This window comes from Drosophila tropicalis, unplaced genomic scaffold, assembly GCF_018151085.1.
Source record: "Drosophila tropicalis isolate 14030-0801.00 unplaced genomic scaffold, ASM1815108v1 contig_845, whole genome shotgun sequence".
NCBI classification, from domain to species: domain Eukaryota; kingdom Metazoa; phylum Arthropoda; class Insecta; order Diptera; family Drosophilidae; genus Drosophila; species Drosophila tropicalis.
The window spans coordinates 6,878,552-6,898,204 of NW_027173338.1; the positions used below are offsets into that span (position 1 = coordinate 6,878,552).

At 35.6% G+C, this 19,653-nt stretch overlaps 2 protein-coding genes across 2 annotated transcripts; both read left to right on the forward strand.

The window, feature by feature from the left end:
* The first annotated feature begins 14,413 nt into the window (after positions 1 to 14,413).
* LOC137580761 (UDP-glycosyltransferase UGT5-like) lies at positions 14,414 to 16,040 on the forward strand. Its single transcript, XM_068294879.1, has 2 exons — positions 14,414 to 15,087; positions 15,143 to 16,040. The coding sequence occupies exons 1-2, from the start codon at positions 14,414 to 14,416 to the stop codon at positions 16,038 to 16,040; spliced, it is 1,572 nt and encodes a 523-aa protein (XP_068150980.1).
* A 497-nt stretch (positions 16,041 to 16,537) lies between these two features.
* LOC137580917 (UDP-glycosyltransferase UGT5-like) lies at positions 16,538 to 18,303 on the forward strand. Its single transcript, XM_068295066.1, has 2 exons — positions 16,538 to 17,245; positions 17,316 to 18,303. Exons 1-2 carry the CDS (start codon positions 16,551 to 16,553, stop codon positions 18,214 to 18,216), a joined length of 1,596 nt encoding a protein of 531 aa, XP_068151167.1. The 5' UTR covers positions 16,538 to 16,550; the 3' UTR covers positions 18,217 to 18,303.
* Positions 18,304 to 19,653: the final 1,350 nt, after the last annotated feature.

Consider the following 19,653-nt stretch of genomic DNA (forward strand, 5'->3'; position numbering starts at 1 on the left):
CCATTTGTTGTCATTTGTTGTTTTTCCCGTGATATCCCATTGCATAACTGCATTGATGAAAAGTTTTCAACCCCAACCAAAAATGTACTTCAATCCATTATTTTTATTTGATGCCACCTCCTCCCTTTCCATCCGATGCTCCTGTCCTCCCTTCACCCCACACTCCCTTTGCCTTAAATCGCATATAAATAAATTTTTTTCTTTTTCATTTCCATTTGGTTTTTCCCATTGTTTTGTGTTACTTCCGCGTGCTCTCGTGGCAAACAACCCTGATGTTTCTCGATTTTGGTCCCAGGTGTATTTGTTTGATATATTGCGCAGTTATTCCACAACTGAACAAAAACAAAAAAAAATCGAGTAAATGTATATATCCAACAACAACAACAACATCAGTACACAAAGTAAAAAAGGAAATGTTATAGACCTGGGAATGCATCATGTGTGTGACGTATGTTGAAATTTCATGCATTTGGCTAAATTAATGTAATGCAATTTAATGGAGTGTTCAATTAATTTGCAAAACATTTCAAGAGGCTGCGAGAGGGGCAGAATTCAGTATTAAGAAATTCAGATGATTTCTCACAATTAGAACGATTATTGTACATTCTGATCAACAGGCTTTTCCCTAATTAATATTTATTGTAGATAAATTCGATTTAGCATGAAGATAGACAAATAATCAACGGAATAGATTTAAGAATTCGAAGTGGCATTTTGAAGAGACAAGTTTGAGGGTCTTTGTTCCCTATTTTTTAATACCTTTAAGATTGTGCCTACCATTGATTAACTTTGGCAACTAATTCTTAATAAAGGACGTAACATATAAGTATGTATGTCATGTTACAGTTCCCCGATTACAGTCTTAAAGTATAACTCTAAAACCAAAGACTTCTTTTGCATTAATCTCAGAGACATTTAATCTAAGAATCTAAAAAAAACAATTCAATGATAAAGCAATTCGAAATTAAATTCACATATTCCAAAAGGAGTATCGAAAAGATAAAGAAAAAATTTACAGAATTTTTTATTATTTATTTTTACAATTTTTAATTGAGTCCTTTTCATGGAATTCACTTCTGAAAGGAAAAATCTAGTGTTTAGAAAGTAGTTAGAGATTTTTAACTTTAATTTGCCATGTACAAAACCTTCTTTTATTATGATATCAATGATAAGAGGTTTACATTTACTCACTTAATGTGAAAGACTTAACTTTCCTTTAACTATATGTGTCTTTCCCAAAAGTAAAGCTATTTTGTTTTTCATGGTCAAAATCGCTTCATATTTTGTATATAAAGACAAACTTCTATTTTCAATGATAGGCACAGTATCCATTATAGCCCCTGTCAAATTACGAATGTATGTATATTTATCTCATTAGTAAGTTTTTTTGATCACCTCGAAATTAATCATTTTGGTTAGTTAACTCAATTGACCACTTCAGAAATCGCAACATATGTCGATATAATATATCGAATATATCTATGTAGAAATAAACATGTATTATTACTAAATATAATTGGCGAATTATTTACAAAATGAAAGAGCAAAAAATAAACAGAAGGGAAACAACCCTGCAAAAACGAACGAATTGTGGCAAAATGACAGATCGACAAAGTCGCCTTTAGAACAAACTCTGCGGCAACAATTAAGTTTCCACATGACCAAGCATTTAATGTGCAACTGATTTTCAACATCTGTTTTCATTTTCGATTTCCTCATGCGTCTCCAGGCAAGAGTAGAGAACAAAAACCCAATGAAAAGGAAACGATACAGACGACGACATGGCATCATCTAAATTTGGAACCGAATAAAGTGTCAGAAACCATAAATTTCGATAACAAAAAAAAAAGGGAAACAACCAACACGAAAAGAAAAGAAGCGAAAAAGGAAAGCCAAGCACGTGTGGTTGCACTTGGCACTTGAAGATGTTCCCTCCATTGCTTTACAGTGGCGTTAATTAGCCGCAGCCACTTGATGTCTACTTGGAACTACAACAATTCAGCTGCCAACTGCCTGCTGACTGCTGTCTGATTACAAGGCTTAGGGAGGGGGGAAGACCCTATGTAAAGGGGTGATGCCCTGCATTCCCCAGCACAAATTGGCTACATAATATGTTTTTACTATTTATGAGTGAGACAATTGTCAATCGGCAAGCCGCTTGTCTGGTCAGGCCCACCGATGAGCCTTGAGAGATGTCTGACACTCATCTTCTCCGTTGCGGTGTATGTCCTGGAAAAGTGCTCGACGGCGACAAGTCGCCGAAAACACTTTGGTTTGCTCATTAAAATTCATCCACGCAGATTATTAACATTTGCATCTAATTTGCATTTGTAAGATACATGGCCGACAATTATGCGGATCGGAGTTGAAGGTGAAGGAGGAGGGTTTGCCAGTTGGACTTATTTATGCATACGATTCAGCAAGAATAATAACAGCAACAACGGCAGCAAGAACTATTTATCACACACACACACACACACAAACACTGAGATAAATACAAACAGAGACACACTCATACATTAGCAATTGCATAAATTATTCCAAATAGAGATGGAATGGGGTTCGAATGGGTTTCTAAGGCCTGGGTTCAACGAGGTTAAGTGTAATTAAATTATCAAATTATTGCCGAGTCTTGGGTTTGCAGTTTATAATCTATGCCTCCTTATAACTCTCTCCCATCTCATATATGTACGAATATAAATTTGTGTCATAAATAGAAATTTAGGCAAAGTTTTCAATTAGTTTTTGGCGTTAAGTGAACTATTTTGCTCACCCAAAATATATGTATGCACAATATATAACTCATCTTTAATAAATGATGGCAAATCAAATAGACAAAATTGCCCAAGGAATATCGAAGGAAAACTTTTGTCTAAACAACAACTTGATACTGGCCACATAGGCTGGCCAATAGTCTTGGTTTTTGGGGCTTCAGTGTTGGCCCCAAGAGTCTTGCACTAAAGTAGGCTATACATTTAATAAACTGTTTGAATTTTGCACAAGTTTCATGTGGTTTATTGTCGATGATGGCAAAGGGAGTAAGACGATGTTAGAAAGCGAATGTGGCAAGCACTATAAGTTTGTGGTAAGCAAATTGTTGCAAAGTGCCCACAAAGACTTGCTGTGAATACTAAAGACATATCTGAGATCTGCCTTAAAGGCATCTTTCTGAATTCAGAATATTGTTTGATATAATTTAGCTTCTATGTTTTGATTTCAGGGCAGATATCTGAACACTAAGCACAATAATATATGTAAACCTTTAGATGGTAAAAGGATTACAGGGAACAATCAAATTATATTATTTTTAAAAAATAAAGGCATTTGAAATGTTAATTTTTATTAATTTATTTGTTTTGCAATATTACTTTTATTATATTTTTTATGTCTTTCATTTGGCTCTATAACAAACTTAATTTTACTTCGTTGTTTTAATACAAATTTAGAAAAACTACAGAAAGAAAATTGTTCACTCTCACTTATGTATTATACAATCGTTTAACCCACATTTATTATTTATAGTTATGCATTATTGTATATTTCATATTACATTAATCAACTTGCTAAGGCTGTAGTAAAAATCTATTAATTTTATTTTTATTATTTTTCTTTTTCGTTATGGATTTTTCAAATAATTCTATAATCAATTCACTTATATAATTTCATTATAATATCATTAACACCTTCATTAGCTAGCCAACCTAGCGTAGACTTTTATTTTACAGGCCTCCAATCAATTTGCAAATGTCCAAATGTCTATGGTCCTCCCTCTCTTTACTCTATTTCGCTTTTGCAGTTGAAAGTATTTTAAAACCATTTATTTCCAATTGCTCTCAGACTGACTTTGGTCTTCGACTCGTAGCCGAACGAAAAAGGGAAATTTTAAAACTCCAAACACGTAAAGGCGGCTGGCTCTAGGTGGCCGACCAACCTGAGTTGCCATAAAAAATTCATTTGACTTAAAAACTTTTAAGAGACAAGCAGCACAAAACCAAACCAAAAAGAAAAAGAAACACAAAAATTTTGGGGAAAAATGAAACTGAGGCAAATGTAAAGAGCTACCGAAATTGATATTAAGTCAGGTGGCGCGTGTCCATTACACGCCTGGCAACCGACCAGAAAGCGAAAGGTGGCAAACGATACCAGAACCTACCTGTGTAGGCATCTATTCCCTCCATACAAAAACCTGACAGTTTTTAGGCACGCACATCTCGTGTAATGCATATAATCAAAAAAATAAAGTAAATACACCGGAAACTGATGTTGGTCGTATAGAAGTTTATAATACCCTTGCATTTATTGAGTGTTAACGCTGATTACTCATAGATTCAGTAAAATTGATAAAATTTTCATTTTATATATTTTTTACGTTTAAGATGATCTAAGAAGATCCTACTATAGATAACTGATAATATGGATTTGAATTCATTTACGAAAATATTTTTTTCACTAAACATAAGGACTTCATATTGCCCTCTGTCTGAGTTTACTTTTGAGAATGAAGTTCTCCGATTGATAGCAATCAATCAATTCAGTCTGCTGTGACAGTTTGTAATGCTCATATCGACCTGAACGCTATATATGACCATGCATATCTGGTATTTTTACATCGTATCGTGGCAACTCGGAAAAGACGAACTCAGAAGGGTGAAGTCCCCTATGTCGCTAAACCTAAGGCAACTCCGGAACGACAGGTCACTACCTGATTTGAAAGGTCATGAGTAAGATTTCATAAAACTAAAATACTTATTAAGCAGGATCTTTAATCTCCAAACTATGTAAGTATTTAGATTTCTTCCATTTGATTTTGATCTTTTCCAATGAACTTCTAACTTATACTTTTTATGGAAGACAGATAGTTATGGAAAATCGACTTTACGTTCTAATGACGACCGTTTGCATAAACGGTTATACGGTCATACGGATATACTGCGGTTCTATTGTCCTATTCGGAAACGGAAGTGCAGCCTAAAAAGTTAACTACATTTCCAACTGGTCGCAGGCTTCTGGCCTGAGCACGTGGCGAAGGGTGAGATTCGTCGGCGTTTTGTCAAAAGGCGCACGTGAACAATTAAAATCACTTGAGTGCAATTCATGTCACGTTCGCAAGGTGAACCGAAACTCTTGCAGCCGATTGATATATGAATACGTATCTACATAAAACCCAAGATAGAAAAAGAAAGTCTGTTTTATGTTGGAAACTGAAAGAGAGAGAGTTAAATAAGTCTTAACTAAAAGTCTGAAAGAATATAAGGCAGAACTAAATTTTTGGGGTCAAGGTTAATAATCGATAAGAATTGCCTAATTGCTACTTTACTCGCAGCAAATATTTGATTTAAACTCATTAAGATTCAATTTATAAGAAGTCAGGCAAAGTGCAATGTAGATTCACTTTGTTTGCTGATTTTGGTCATATTCAAATATTCCATATACAAAAACAAAGAACTTTCCTAATTTGGATGTAAAATTAGGTTTGACTTTAAAATTTAAATTTCAACTTTTTCCATATTTTACATAAATAGCAACAAATTTAAATTTCTGAGCGAATATTTTATTATAATATTTAAATATATTTTTACGCTTCAGAAAATTCTTTGGGATTTTTTATTTTTGCATAAAACCAAATGCAAACTGAAATACATTTGTGCAAATAAATTTTGATCTAAGCTGATTATTTATACTGGCAGCAGACAAAATGGCACAACATTTGACCCAAATTTATTGCAAACTACAATAAATAGAAATATTGTTTTGATTAAGAGATGCGAGATTCGATTTCTATGACGATATTGTTTATTGCATTTACAATTTATTTTACACAGATTTAAAACAATTAATGGAAATCGTTTGAAGCATATGCTCCATTATCTATCCCTCTCTCTCTCTCGCTCTCTCTATTTTGTGGGTATTTGCTTCTATCTTGCTCTTGCAGTGACATGTTTTTAATTAAATGATGTAAAATTTAACGCCACACGCGCCGCATGCCGCAGGTCTAATGAAAGATAGAGAGCGGTTTGCATGTGGCACGGTTGCATGATGGCAGAGGCCGTGGCAAGGGGCTCCGCATAATGAAAGCAAAAGTTGTCTCAACATTTACAAGGCAGCCTAAACACACTTACACAGGTTTCCGATGGAGGCAACATACATTGTCGACTCCTTCTGTCTCCTCTGTCTTACATGTGTCAGTCTCTTAGCAGGCTAGAGATATGTAATAAAGATACAGATACATATCAGACATGACTATTTTTCGACTTCTTTAAATTTCAATAAAATTTTGGTTAAAGCGACTCCAAATAAATTTTGAGGGTGCACAGATTGATAGTTTAAAAATGTAAGGAACCACAAAGTTCTTTTATGTATGAGCTAACTTTTCCAAAGACTCTTAAAGTAGCAATAGGCATAATAGCACTTCTCCATGTCTATAACTAGTTGAGAATTTTACCAAACTGAAGCGAAAAATGGGAGGCAAAAGAGGACCGGAGATAACTTCGGGCGCACTGAAGTTTGTATACCCTTGCAAATGTTTTTCGTTACTCTTCCCTCACGTATAACTGTCGAATTGGGAAAACGTTAACGAAGTTTTTGAGAAACGACACTGTTTCGTATCGATCATTCCATAGCTTTATAAACTCGCCTCGTTGTGCTGATCAAGATTATATATGTACACTTATGGCCATTCTCTCATATATTATTTATTCGGTACTTAAAAATTTGTTTCCACTGTGCCATCTCTAGAGTCATTGGCTCTGATTAATTACGGGCAAATAAATTTCCAGAGTCTCCCCAACTCCAAGCGGATTTTCCATCTTCAGTAATTTTTGTTGTTGTTTTTGTCGTGTGTGGAAATGATAAAAATACTTAGCACTCTGTGTGCATTTATAATTTAGTTTTTCTCTCTTTCACTAGCTTTTTCTCTGTTTCGTCTTCCGTTTTGATTTGGTCTCTCATTGGGTCTGTCCTCTTTTGATTATTAATTACGGTGACACTATATGCCAGCGCTAATGAGTACCGAAATAGAATTGTGTCCATAATTTGGCTGATTTCTATAGAAGATGTTTGGGTTTTTGTGTTTCATTCTTCTTTTTCTTCTTCTTCCTCCTTGCATTCTTACTCTATTTGTCTTTGGTGCCCCCAACAACAGCAGCAAAAGCAACAACAACAGCACCTTGACATGCACAATTTATGCAAATGATGCTGTCGAGGGGGAGGTTGATGGTGGGAAATGGAGGAAGAAGCGCGTTGAGGAGAGCAAACATAACCTCATTTCGCCTTCTAGCTAATATTGCACGGTGCTTGCCTTACAACACAAGTTGGCCAAGATGGGAGTGCGAGTCGAAGGGGGCGTGGCAGGGATGGCTGCTGCACACGTTCATGAAAAATGATTATAAGTGGGTCACAGGATATGCAAATGTTTCTTTTTCACGCTCAGCTTAGTACAAGCATAGTCACAGCTGTTGCCGCCAGAGGGCGCTAGCGCTCTGATGATGATGATGATGATGACGATACTGCAAGGATCATAGTAGGAGTAAGAGGACGGGAGAGTCTGTTGAGTTATATGCTCCGTCGACTACTTGGCAAAGACATTCTGCTGCAAAATGCAACGGAAAGTTGCCAAAGAAAATGGCGAAAGTTTTTCTCTGTCCTTTCTCTTTTACATGCTGTGTGTATTTTATATCCGCCATTGCCCCATTGCATGTTGCAACTTTAATTTTCATAGATGAAGTCGGGGGAGTGCTGTAAGCCCATGTGTAGCAAAAAGAGGGGAAGTCAGAAAGTTGACAAAGCCAAGGCATAAGACGGTCAAAACGAAATAGAACAACAGCAAACAGAATCCAATTTGCTCCTACACAGAATCAGAGAACAAATTAATACTTAACCATATACTATGTAAGTAGTTACTGTGAGCTAAGTAACTTATTTGACCAATTCAACAATTTCTGAACTCTAATAACAGAATACCTAAAATATTTCTCTTAACTGACGGTTTTCGCTGTTCTTCTTTGTCGTATCAATATTTTAAAGTCTATATAAGATACTATATATTTATAAACTATAGTTAAGTTTTATAAATTTCCATCAGAAAAACGAAAGCACAAACCATTGTAGAATCCAAATTAATACCTTTCCTACAAAAAAATATTAAGCCAACGTAAATCAAAATCAGATAATTTTAGTTTAACAAATCAGAGAAGACTTTAGATACTTAAACATATTGAACATTATAGAAGATAACAAATGTTTTTGGAATCAATACACGAAACTATTATAAGAGAACGTTTTAATTATAAAGTTGCTATTAAATATAAATATTATTTAGTAGAACTCTTTATTTGCCATGAATTTGTTAACCTGATTTTCGCCATTTTACCCCATAAAGCATAAAGTATAAAAATGCAGCACCCATGTGAGCATAAGTTTCCAGAAACGAAGAAAAAAACTAATCAAAAATGTTCCTTGTTGTGGAACTTTTTAACTTTGTTGACCAAAACAAGGATATGTGTTGTTTGTTATATTTTTTGATGCTCAAGGCTATTTCAGTGTTTTTTCCGTATTTACAATGGTATACTCTTCCAAAGGAAGAGGAATAAAGGATAAATGAAATATCCTATAATCGCAAATGAATTAAAAGAAGTCTACCTAAGTTAGCAATGTATTTAAAAATTTGTCAATCATTGTGGCAATGCGTTTCCAAGTAATCATCTTAATAGAACAGGTACTAATTATTATTATTAATTACACAGGCCGACATTTTTGAGGTCATGAAAAAGTGTTTGAAGTTCAATAGGTCTCCTATAGTAATTGGGGGCTGCTAATCACGGCCCTGTACTTAGTTTTTCTCCATCACGTCAGGATTTCGAAAAAAATGCGTTCAAATTATTCAAAATGACCTAATTTGCAATATATTTTTCCATGATATAAGCATAATATTGTACTAAAAACATTATTATTTTATCCTATTAATATATTAGGCTTGATTAAAAAGGAATTTACAAAATATCAAAGAATTATTTCTTTGTTATAATGGATAATATCTTACACTCCGGATATAGTTCTATAATGAGTAAAATTTCAACCAAAAAGTATGCTATAGGGATTTCAAGAATTGTCTGCTTTTAAATTTTAAAGAATTGTGGGAATTTGCTGCGTCTTACAAATTGTATATTAGTTATATGTGCAAACAAGAACTAATTTTCTTACACAAAATATTCTAAAATCCGTAAAAAAAGTTGCAAATTTTTGTTTCAAACTTTCTATAGTATACTTTTGGGTGCCTATTTTTCAACCCCAGATCTCCAGATTTCACAAAATCTAGACGTGATGGACAAAAACCAAGTATGCAGTTAGAATCAGCGTACCCGAATTAGTTAAGAACACCTCTCAAGTTAACGTCAGCAAAAATCATGTCGGCCTGTGTTATTGAATTACTTGCTTAAGTATAAAGTATTTATGAAACGAAAGTTCATACAATTTGTTAAGAGTATAAAAATTTTCGGTGTCTTCTATTTGTCTATATCTAAACAAATATAACAGGATTGGAATAAAACTTTTGCTTATGCACAACTTGAAATGTGTCATAAAATATAAAAAGGTAAACGAAAAATAGCTGTAGACGATCTAAATAAATTTTAATAGCTAACTTAGGACCGTGTTACCCAAAGCAATAGACCCATTCGAATTTGACGACATTCAATTTGAAAATTTATTATAAATTTATCAACTTGCGAAATCATTTATGAGCAGAAACACTTTCCAAACAACACTTTACATTAAACAGAGAAAAAAAAACTGTTTTAAACCAAGCTTCACAACTCGACCACAGGACACTGATGACCAATCCGCAATCCCCAGACCCCCAATACCCAACTAAACTTCCCCCTCATCATCCCCAAGCGCCTACTATGTAGTTATTTTAGTTGGTTTTTTTTTTGGCTTTATTTCTCCGAGCATTTTTGCTTAGTTTGGCAAAAACACGCAGCGACCATTTTTCATATTTTCATTTATAAATTTATTATAAAGCCAACAGCAACAGGAGAGGGTCAGCATTTGCTGGATTTGAAGTAGGAGGAGTTGAAGAGCTGCAAAAACCGAACTGAACCGAACCCAGCTCTGGGTGGGTTTAATAGCTTGAGCTTGCTCTGCTTTTCGGTGCTGTTGGTGCTGCGGTTTAGACCTCGGCTACTTTGGCATTTATTTTAAATTATAGTTTCGTAGTAATAACTAATGCTCAGTCGAGCAACCCCCTCAAAAAGGGGGATAGAAAAAGACCAAGTCGGGCAGTGTGAGATGTCGAGAGAGGTTGCTGCCATGTACAGAAGAAATTATAGACATTTACTGGGCGCTGAAACTTGTATTTACGTATTTTAATACCCTATAGAGCTTCTAGAGTGGCTAACTTGAAGTGGTTAGTTGAAGGAAATAATGGAGTAGATCCGATTCTGCTTGCTGTATTACTGGCAGAATAATTCGTATGATAATTTCTGTTATAGTGTCTTTTGGTTTCAAATTCTTCTGTTGGTAGGCAAAATTTGCAAAGACTATCCCTATATTGTTTAATAATCGTTATTATTCATATAGGATATAATCGAGTCGTGACTTTGATTTAGAGTATACTCTACGCTTTAAGTTAAAGCTCATATGAATTCCATATGACATGACATGAAAAGTTGACAGGCAAGTTTCCCGTTTTCTAATTAAATGTATGTTATTTGAAATGGTTGAAAACTCTTTCACACTCTGACATCTCTTTGCATAATTATTATGGTAAATTCCATTTTGGCACTTTTCATTTTGGCAGTAATTGAAAATTCCTTCAACACAAAGTTAAAGTCACACCAATAGACAACTGCCGACTCAACTGAAATACATACTCAAAATATTTTTATCCCCAATAAATAAAATTAAACATAAATAATAAACGATTCCCATTGATGGGTCCTGTAATGGGTTTCGAATATTCGGTGTCAATAGAAAATTAACATGTATAGGTATATATTTAGACCAGAAGGAACTCTTTTCCTTGGGGTTTTTTTTTCGAGGTTTTCAGGTTATCAAAAACAAAAGTAAAACTGGTCAAAAAAAATTGTAATTGAGAAGCAAAGTGAAAATGAAGCCTTTTAGCCTCAAAACGAATGAACGAAACAAACAAAAATTACAATGCTTAATTATGAAAAGTGTTTTTTCTTTCATTTTCCTCGGTTTCTCCCATTCTCTTGGTACTTTTTCTTTCCTTTTTTTGGGGGCCAAAAATGTGGAAAATACACGAAACTCCTACATGGAAAACATGGGTTAATGAGCAAAATTATAATGAAGTTTTTCCCCCTTTTTTACCAAAAACCATCCGCATTTGGAACATAGAACAACCCTTGTAGAGACTCTCCTGCATGTGGGTCACTCGAACGGGGTTGGTTTAATGGGGCTAATCAAATATTTGACATATACTTGAGTTGGGGTTTGGTCTGCCTAGGAGAGATAGAGAGAGAGAAAGAGTATTCACTGAAGTTGGTTGAAGTGTTGTATCCGTCAGCAAAACTGATTAGAATTTTTCGCAATATATAATTTGTACTTTTTTGTGGTTTGGTATTAGTCACCACGCTGGGAAAGGATGCAATAATTTACCAACCTGTCTCACTTTTTCCAGGTTGTAGGCCATTGCAGAAAAACTTTAACTCACGTTAAATTCATAGTCATCAATCATTAACCCATTCAATTTATATGTAATTCTTCTTTTAATACTATTCATATTCAGTCACATATTATATGCAATTCATATCTAATTCAAATCAATGACGAGTTCTATTCCGTTTTCTTACTTTCAAAATCAATTTCTTCTCGATTAATTTTTAGTCCACATTTGATTTCAACCAAACTCAAAGGAAATCAAATTTGACTTAAAAATGTAATTTGGGATTAAAAATTATTAGGCCGATTATTTTAGAATACCATTTTTATGCGCATACAATGAAACTTATCTCAAAATCAAATTCAAATCAAACCAAATTTAATTCATTAGTGATTTTGTTTGGGCTAACTTCCAGTTTAATGGTTATCTTTCATCGAAATCGGGTTGAATAGTAGAGGAAGGATTGATCGTCTAGTGTCACCTCCCTTGTCCTTTACCCATATCACATGTCGCTCGTCAATTGGAAAACTGTTCAATGGTAGAAAAATTAAATTAAATGTATGAGAACACAAAAAGACAAAAACGGAAGCGGAAATGTTTAATGCGGGTTCTGCCCAACTGCACGAAAAGCCATCCTTTTGCTGACCAGACGGAGGTTGAACCATGTGAGTTACGCACAACAAAAGCCGATAAACATTTATACATATATTTGCATGTGTGTGCCGGGTCTGTGTATGTGTGTGTGCGTGTTAATTAAGAATTTGCCGAGGCAGCCAGACGATTAAATGTGTACGAAAAATGTGAACGCCCTCCCCTTTCGTCACGCACAGGACAGACCATTAGTAAGGCGCCTTAATTCCATTTTGGACAAAAAAAAGATAATCGAATGAATTAAGTGATATATATCCTTGATTTATTTTGATTAATATTTCAACTCCTTCAATAAGTTGAATCCAACTCTGCTGTATCTGACTTCAATGAGCCCACTGGCTGATTAGTAGCCAATGTCCTTAAAGTCGATGCAATCAAAGCGTTGGCCATAACGGAGTATAGATCGATGTACAAAATCATTGCATAGAGTACAATATTCCTGCGTCCTTCCCTTATAAGATAAAGCATATGCCGCATGTTGGATTTGATGACGGAAAAACAGGAGCCTATATGTAGAAAAAGCACCAAAAAGCCAATTACTTGAAAATACAGAACACCAGGCCAGGTCGTCATAAGAAAAGACAGTACATGCAGATTTCCGAAAACCAAAGTCCACACTGGCCTGTCGGCATTACTTTCACTTGAGGCATAGAGCGCCGACAGGATTAACATTCCATAAGCGATGAATACCTTCAAGAAGATTATCCAATAGCCAGAGCCCAAAAGATAGCAGTAAGATTTGACGAAATTTTCAAGCAGAAATCCAGAAAACAATCCAAAACATTGAAGATGACGACTTGCCGGATAACCCATGATTAGTTTATAGTATGTCAGCAACAAGCTCGTCAGAGTGAGAACGAATGAGGCAACGATTTTCACTTGTACTACCTGGATGCGCTGCAACAAAAAGGCCAACCCACAGGCGAACACGGTCCCAATCATCATCTTGCTTACTTCACGCAAATACTCCAGGTGCTGCGAATTATAGCGACGCGTGAAGAGATGAATGCTATATAATATATAGTTACGAAGGCGAGGCACCGGAAGCGCTGGAGCAGTAAGAGCTTCACCCTCGTTCATATTGAAAAATATTTATCAGGTTAAAAAATTGCTTAGCATATATTACAAATTTAAAAACTACGCTACTTTATTGTTTTATGATTTTGTTTCAACACACAAGTTGAAGTAGCTAATGACTTTTAAATCGGCGCTAACTTGTTTCTAATATTTACTAAATATTATTTAGTATTATTTAGTATTATAATTTGTCATTGTAACATAAAAATGAACTCAGTAAATTTTTTAATTATATTTCATGCACGAGCTGGTTTTATATAAGGCCCTAAACTGCTGATTAAAAAAATTGGCAAATAAAAAGTAAATTATAAACGGTATTTAATTAAAGAACCAAGAAAAAAAAACAAGGTTAATCACTGGTTAAAACTGTTCTTACTGTGAGGCTCGTGGGTAGATAAACATGCTTTTATCACTGTGAAATACTAACAAAATCAAATCAGATGGCTTTATCTTCCATCCAAACGTTTGTCGAGTCGGTGCAACAAAGTTAGTGGGGTTAGCTTATGTAGAGGCTTTTTTTGTATTTAAGGCAGTCTAAATACAAATATTTTAGCAATAGTCACTAGTCTTAGTTCTCTATCAGATAGTGAAAGTTTTAGTGCACATGGTGTTCCTATAAACCAGAGAGAGAGAGAGAGACATAAGATGGCAATTAAAGAGAGAAATAAGATGGTAATTATTTCATCATACATCATCACAATTCATTGTTAATATTTGTCTTTCTTACGTAAGTACGGATCACCTACCTGTGATATGATCCCATATCACAATGCCCCGCATTTGGAGAGTCCTCTCCTGTATATGTGACATTTTGCTATACATAATTTAGATAATTATGTATTATTAACAAACATTTCGCTTATCTTATTTCTAACAAGTTGTTTAGATCTTCTTTATAAGAAACTCAAAGTTACCACTGTATATAATGGTATTTTTAATTCTCATAAGAGAAGATATGAAACCATTCATAAAGTTAATGATCACTGATAAGAAATGGCTGAAAGTAAAAGTATTTGACTGTGCCTTCACATAATTTGTCAGTTGTGAAGAAAATCTGTCATCGCAATGAAGGAAGTTCTTGTTCTCTTGCTGGGGTTGATCTCCATCAGCCAAAGTGCCAATATTTTGGGAATTTTCACCTGCCCGATGCCGTCGCATTCCATAGTGCAAATGTCGGTGGCAAAAGCACTTGCGGAAAATGGACATAATGTCACCATACTGACAACTGTCGATCCTGTGATCAAGCATAAGAACTTTAAAGTGATACATATACCTTTATCAACAGAGGATGCAAGATATTTTAAGGAATTGTTTGGAAGCCTAGGCAAGACCGACACCGACGGGGTTTTGGGATTTTTTCTGCGAGGAGCCAAATACCTAAAATTCAGTATAGCAAAAATGTTCGACGCTCTCAAGGATCCTCGAGTTAAGGATTTATACGAAAACAAGGGAAACAAATTCGATTTGGTAATATGCCCTTACCTAACGAATAACTTTCAACTCGGATTGGCTCATAAACTAAAAGCACCAGTAATTTCACTTACGACGCTGCAACCATTCGAATTCTTAGGCAGTCTCGTGGCCAATCCCCGAGAGTTGTCCTATGTTCCCGCAATGAATGTGGGAGTAGAGAAGGGTGCGATTATGACATTGTCACAACGGCTCAAAACCCTAGCCATGAGCTGGGGATATCGATTATGGGATGCGATAGAAAACATTGAAAATAAAAAGCGTTACAAGTAAGTATTAATACTTAAATTTACTCAAAATTTAATACATGTATTTATGTTATAGATTTCTTTATGGTGATGATCCTACAATGCCTCCATTTGAAGATTTAACAACGAATATTTCGTTAATGTTCTTCAATTCGCATGCTCTCAGTGAAGGACCAATCAGACCTAATCTGCCTGGCGTAATTGAAATTGGAGGCATACAAATCAAAGACACACCAGATCCTTTACCAAAAAATATTGCCGAATTTTTAGATAATGCCAGAGAAGGGGCCATCCTATTAAGCTTAGGTTCCAACGTTCAATCTGATCACTTACAATCGGATGTCGTGAGAAAATTATTCAATGTCTTTGCAAATCTGAAGTTAAAAGTCATCTGGAAGTGGGATAAATTGGAGCACATACCAGGAAATTCATCGAATATATTGTACTCCAAATGGTTACCCCAAGATGATATATTGGCTCACCCGAATATCAAATTATTCATCACTCATGCGGGCAGAGGAGGCATCGCGGAGGCTTCTTATCATGGCAAACCAATGTTGGCTTTACCCATGTTTGGTGATCAACAGGGAAATGCTGGCTCAATGGTCAAACAAGGATTTGGATTAAGCCTCAAATTGTTGGAATTGGACGAGAAAACTTTTCATAATACTATCACTGAGATTTTGCAGAATCCTCAATACAAAGAAAATGTGGAAAACTTCTCAAAGCTTTATAGAGATCGTCCGCTAACTGCTCGACAAAGTGTCCTTTATTGGACTGAGTATGTCCTGAGATATCAAGGTGCGAAGCATTTGCAAAGTCCATTGGTTCACATGGACTTTATAGCTGCCAATAATTTGGATGTTTATGGAATACTGGGAATTTCTGTGGTTTTTGTTATATATCTCATTTACTTATTTACAAACATTTTTTGCAGAAAAATGAAATCGATTGAAAAAGTTAAGACAAATTAAAGAAAAATGGTTAAAAAAATATCTTGTAACTCTTATTTAGTTAAAGTGTTGAAGAAATGGTTCATTGTGTTTACACTCAGCGTGCTAATGATGGAACTTAGTCATTCTTGAAATTGTCCAAAAGCGGGCTAAAATCCCAAAATTGCTTAAAAATTTATGAGTTCACATTGAAATGTGGAATTACCCAGTTCATAACCTTACTCAACTAACTTATAAATCGTTTGGTTGACAATAAGAGTTACACTGTTCAACAAAAGCCAAAGACACAAATAGTGTTATCTTGCGAATTTATAAATTGGCTTCACTCGTGAGCAACGATTTTGTGAAATCGGAATAATTCATATTTGTTTATTGTATAAATACATGTGCATTCTGAAAATCAATGGCTGGGTGGCTGGTGTTCTAATATTTCACAACAAGTTAAACTGATTACCTATCTTATCACGTATACAAAAGGGGGACGCATTGCTAGCAAAGAATTAGTAGAGTTCTAGCATTCACCGAGTGAAAATGGCAGCGTATAAGGGTCATTTTTTACAGATAGCTCTGATAGGGGCAATTTTAATCGCTAGCGCTCAAAGTGCAAACATATTGGGAATATTCACAAGTATAAGTCCTTCCCATCTGATCATTCAGATGTCGACAGTAAAGGTTTTAGCAGAAAATGGACATAATGTGACAGTAGTAACAACACTGAAACCCAAAGTAACTCATCCGAAAATAAATGTGATACAAGTTCCTCTTACCCCAGACGAGGATAAGGAACTAACCGCAATGCTAGCTGACATGACCAAAGCCGACAATAAAAATTTGGTTTTGAATTTGTACCGTATCTTCGGACAAAGGAATTTAATTTTTGAGAAAATGGAATCTGTAATGTTTGATCAGAAAGTCAAGGATTTATACGAGAATCAAGATAACAAATTTGATTTAGTCTTCGTGGGCTTCTTCATGAATAACTATCAATTGGGTTTGGCTCGAAAATTAAAGGCTCCCGTCGTGATCACCGCTCCAATGCCACCATCACTAATGCTCAACGTGTTAATAGGTAATCCAAGTGAGATGACATATGTCCCATCATTTACTTTGGCTGTGGAGAAGGGCAAGCCGATGACATTTACACAACGACTGATAAACTTTGCATCACATCTGGCCTTCAAAACGGCCCTGACTCTTCAGGAGAGCAGAAATGTTAAAACTTACAAGTATGTTATACAAATTAATAATGTGAACAACTCAAAAATTGTTTGACTGACATCGTACTTTCCCTAAAAGGTCACTCTATGGCGATGATCCTGCAATGCCCAGCTATGAGGAATTGAAGAAAAACGTGTCCCTCGTATTCTTTGCCTCTCATGGTATTAGTGAAGGACCCATTCGACCAAATGTTCCTGGTGCTATCGAAATCGGTGGCATTCAGATTAAGGATAAGCCCGATCCTTTGCCTAAGGATATGGAAAAGTTCCTAAATGATGCCAAACAAGGAGCAATTCTATTAAGCTTGGGTTCAAATGTAAAGGGCTCTTTCCTCAAACCGGAGATTGTCCAGAGGATGTTCAGTGTTCTGTCAAAACTTAAACAGAATGTGATTTGGAAATGGGAAGACTTAGAAAACACTCCCGGAAAGTCTCCTAACATACTCTATTCCAAATGGGTTCCTCAAGATGATATTTTGGCTCATCCTAATCTAAAGTTATTCATTACCCATGCCGGCAAAGGAGGCATTACTGAGGCTCAGTATCATGGAAAACCCATGTTGTCTCTTCCAATCTTCGGCGATCAAGCGGGTAATGCTGGCTCAATGGTAAAAGCGGGCTTCGGTGTTTCCTTGGACTTACTTACTTTAGAAGAGGACTCCTTTAACGAGTCATTGATGGAGGTGCTCGAAAATCCAAAATATGCTCAAGCAGTTGGCACATTTTCGTCCCTGTATAGAGATCGTCCTTTGAGTGCCCGGGAAAGTGTTCTCTATTGGTCGGAATACGTGATACGTCATCGTGGTGCGCCACATTTGCAGAGCCCCTCGGTGCACATGGATTTCATAGCCGCTAATAATTTAGATGTTTATTTATTAGTTGTCATTATTTTGCTTATTTCGTTGCTAGTGCTAAAAGTTTCGATTAAGTTTATTTATAAGAAATTGATGAAGAAGTCGCAAAAAGTGAAAAGGCAGTGAGAGGAGACAACAAAACGAGTAGAGTTATCACAGTTATTTTTAGCCTCCTGAACAATACACATTTTCCTATTAATAAACATTGCAAAAAAAAAAAAAATGTTTTTCTCTTTTAAAACATTTAAGATTTTAGTTAAATATATAAAGATACTATTTGTCATTAAATGAAAGTTAATAACATTGCAAAACAAAATAAATGTGGGACTGGGGTATTGTATTACGAATAAACACAGTCCCGGTTATAGTTTTATATTAATTTTATTTAATGTTAAGATAAGTATTGATTTTTAGTTAATAGTAGATATAATTATAATTAATTGTTTAACTTCTTTCGCGTTTTCGTCGTGTGTACGTCTTACACTTTCGGCTTTTCGTCTTAAAACTCGTCTTTTCGTCTTTAACTTCGTCTTCTTAATGCGTCTCTGTCTGACCGGCTTGCCAGATTGTCTCCCGCTTTTTCGAGTCAGCTGACTCAACTAGGGCTGGCTGAATAGGATTGCCAGACCATTCCCACAAATCGGCCATCCTACACTTCATTCGCCCCGAATGCATCGTCGTCGTCGTCGTATGGTACCCATGGTTTCATATACTCAGCGCAAGTGGTCGTCTGCCTTGGGCCTTCGCTGAATACTGAGTCTTTTGCCACGTCGTAGGTGTCGTTGAATTTTACCCTTATGATCCGGTATGGACCAAGATATTTCGGCTTTAGCTTTAACCCAGGACCAAGTTGGGTTCTCTTGATGGCAACTAAATCGCCTATCTTATACTTCGATGCTGGTCTTCGTCTTAAGTTGTACCTGTTTTTGTTTTCATCTTGAATTTGTAGAATATGTTGTTTTGCTTCTTTACGTTGTTTATCTCGTTCATCATTAAAGTGTTGAATCATTTCGTCTTCTATCATTTCCTTGATTTTGATATCAGACTTTAATCGCATCTTTGTTCCCGTAAGCAGCTCGAAAGGAGTTGTTTTTATACTTCTACTAAATGTTGAATTGATGACTTGCTGGACATTATTTACAAATTTGTACCATTTTCTTGGATCTTCGCTTGAGAGTTTAGAAAGAACTGCGATGATTGTTGTATTTAGCCTCTCTACTTGGCCGTTCGCTCGAGGAAGTCCCGTCGTGATGAGATGATGTTTTATGCCTTCGTTTTTGCAATACAAGTCAAATTCCTCCGAGGAAAAAAGCTGATCCTTTGTCCGATATTATTTGGGATGGATTGCCAAAAACCTTGCTCTGCTCCTGTAGTCGTAAAACTGCATCTTTTGTAGAAGTCGACTTTGTTGGGTACAACCAACAAAACTTGGTGAAACTATCGATGACTGCCAGGATATGTTTATACTGTTTATGCGTTGATTCCAGAGGTCCTAAAAAATCGATATGGTAGGTCATTAGCGGTTGTTCATCTTTGTATAATGGATGAAGCTCTCCTTCTTGT

Coding starts and splice junctions, on each gene's coding strand:
- LOC137580761 (XM_068294879.1), top strand. CDS start 14,414: ATGAAGGAAGTTCTTGTTCTCTTGCTGGGGTTGATCTCCATCAGCCAA. Junction 15,088..15,142: donor GAAAATAAAAAGCGTTACAA/GTAAGTATTAAT, acceptor TTTATGTTATAG/ATTTCTTTATGGTGATGATC.
- LOC137580917 (XM_068295066.1), top strand. CDS start 16,551: ATGGCAGCGTATAAGGGTCATTTTTTACAGATAGCTCTGATAGGGGCA. Junction 17,246..17,315: donor AGAAATGTTAAAACTTACAA/GTATGTTATACA, acceptor TTTCCCTAAAAG/GTCACTCTATGGCGATGATC.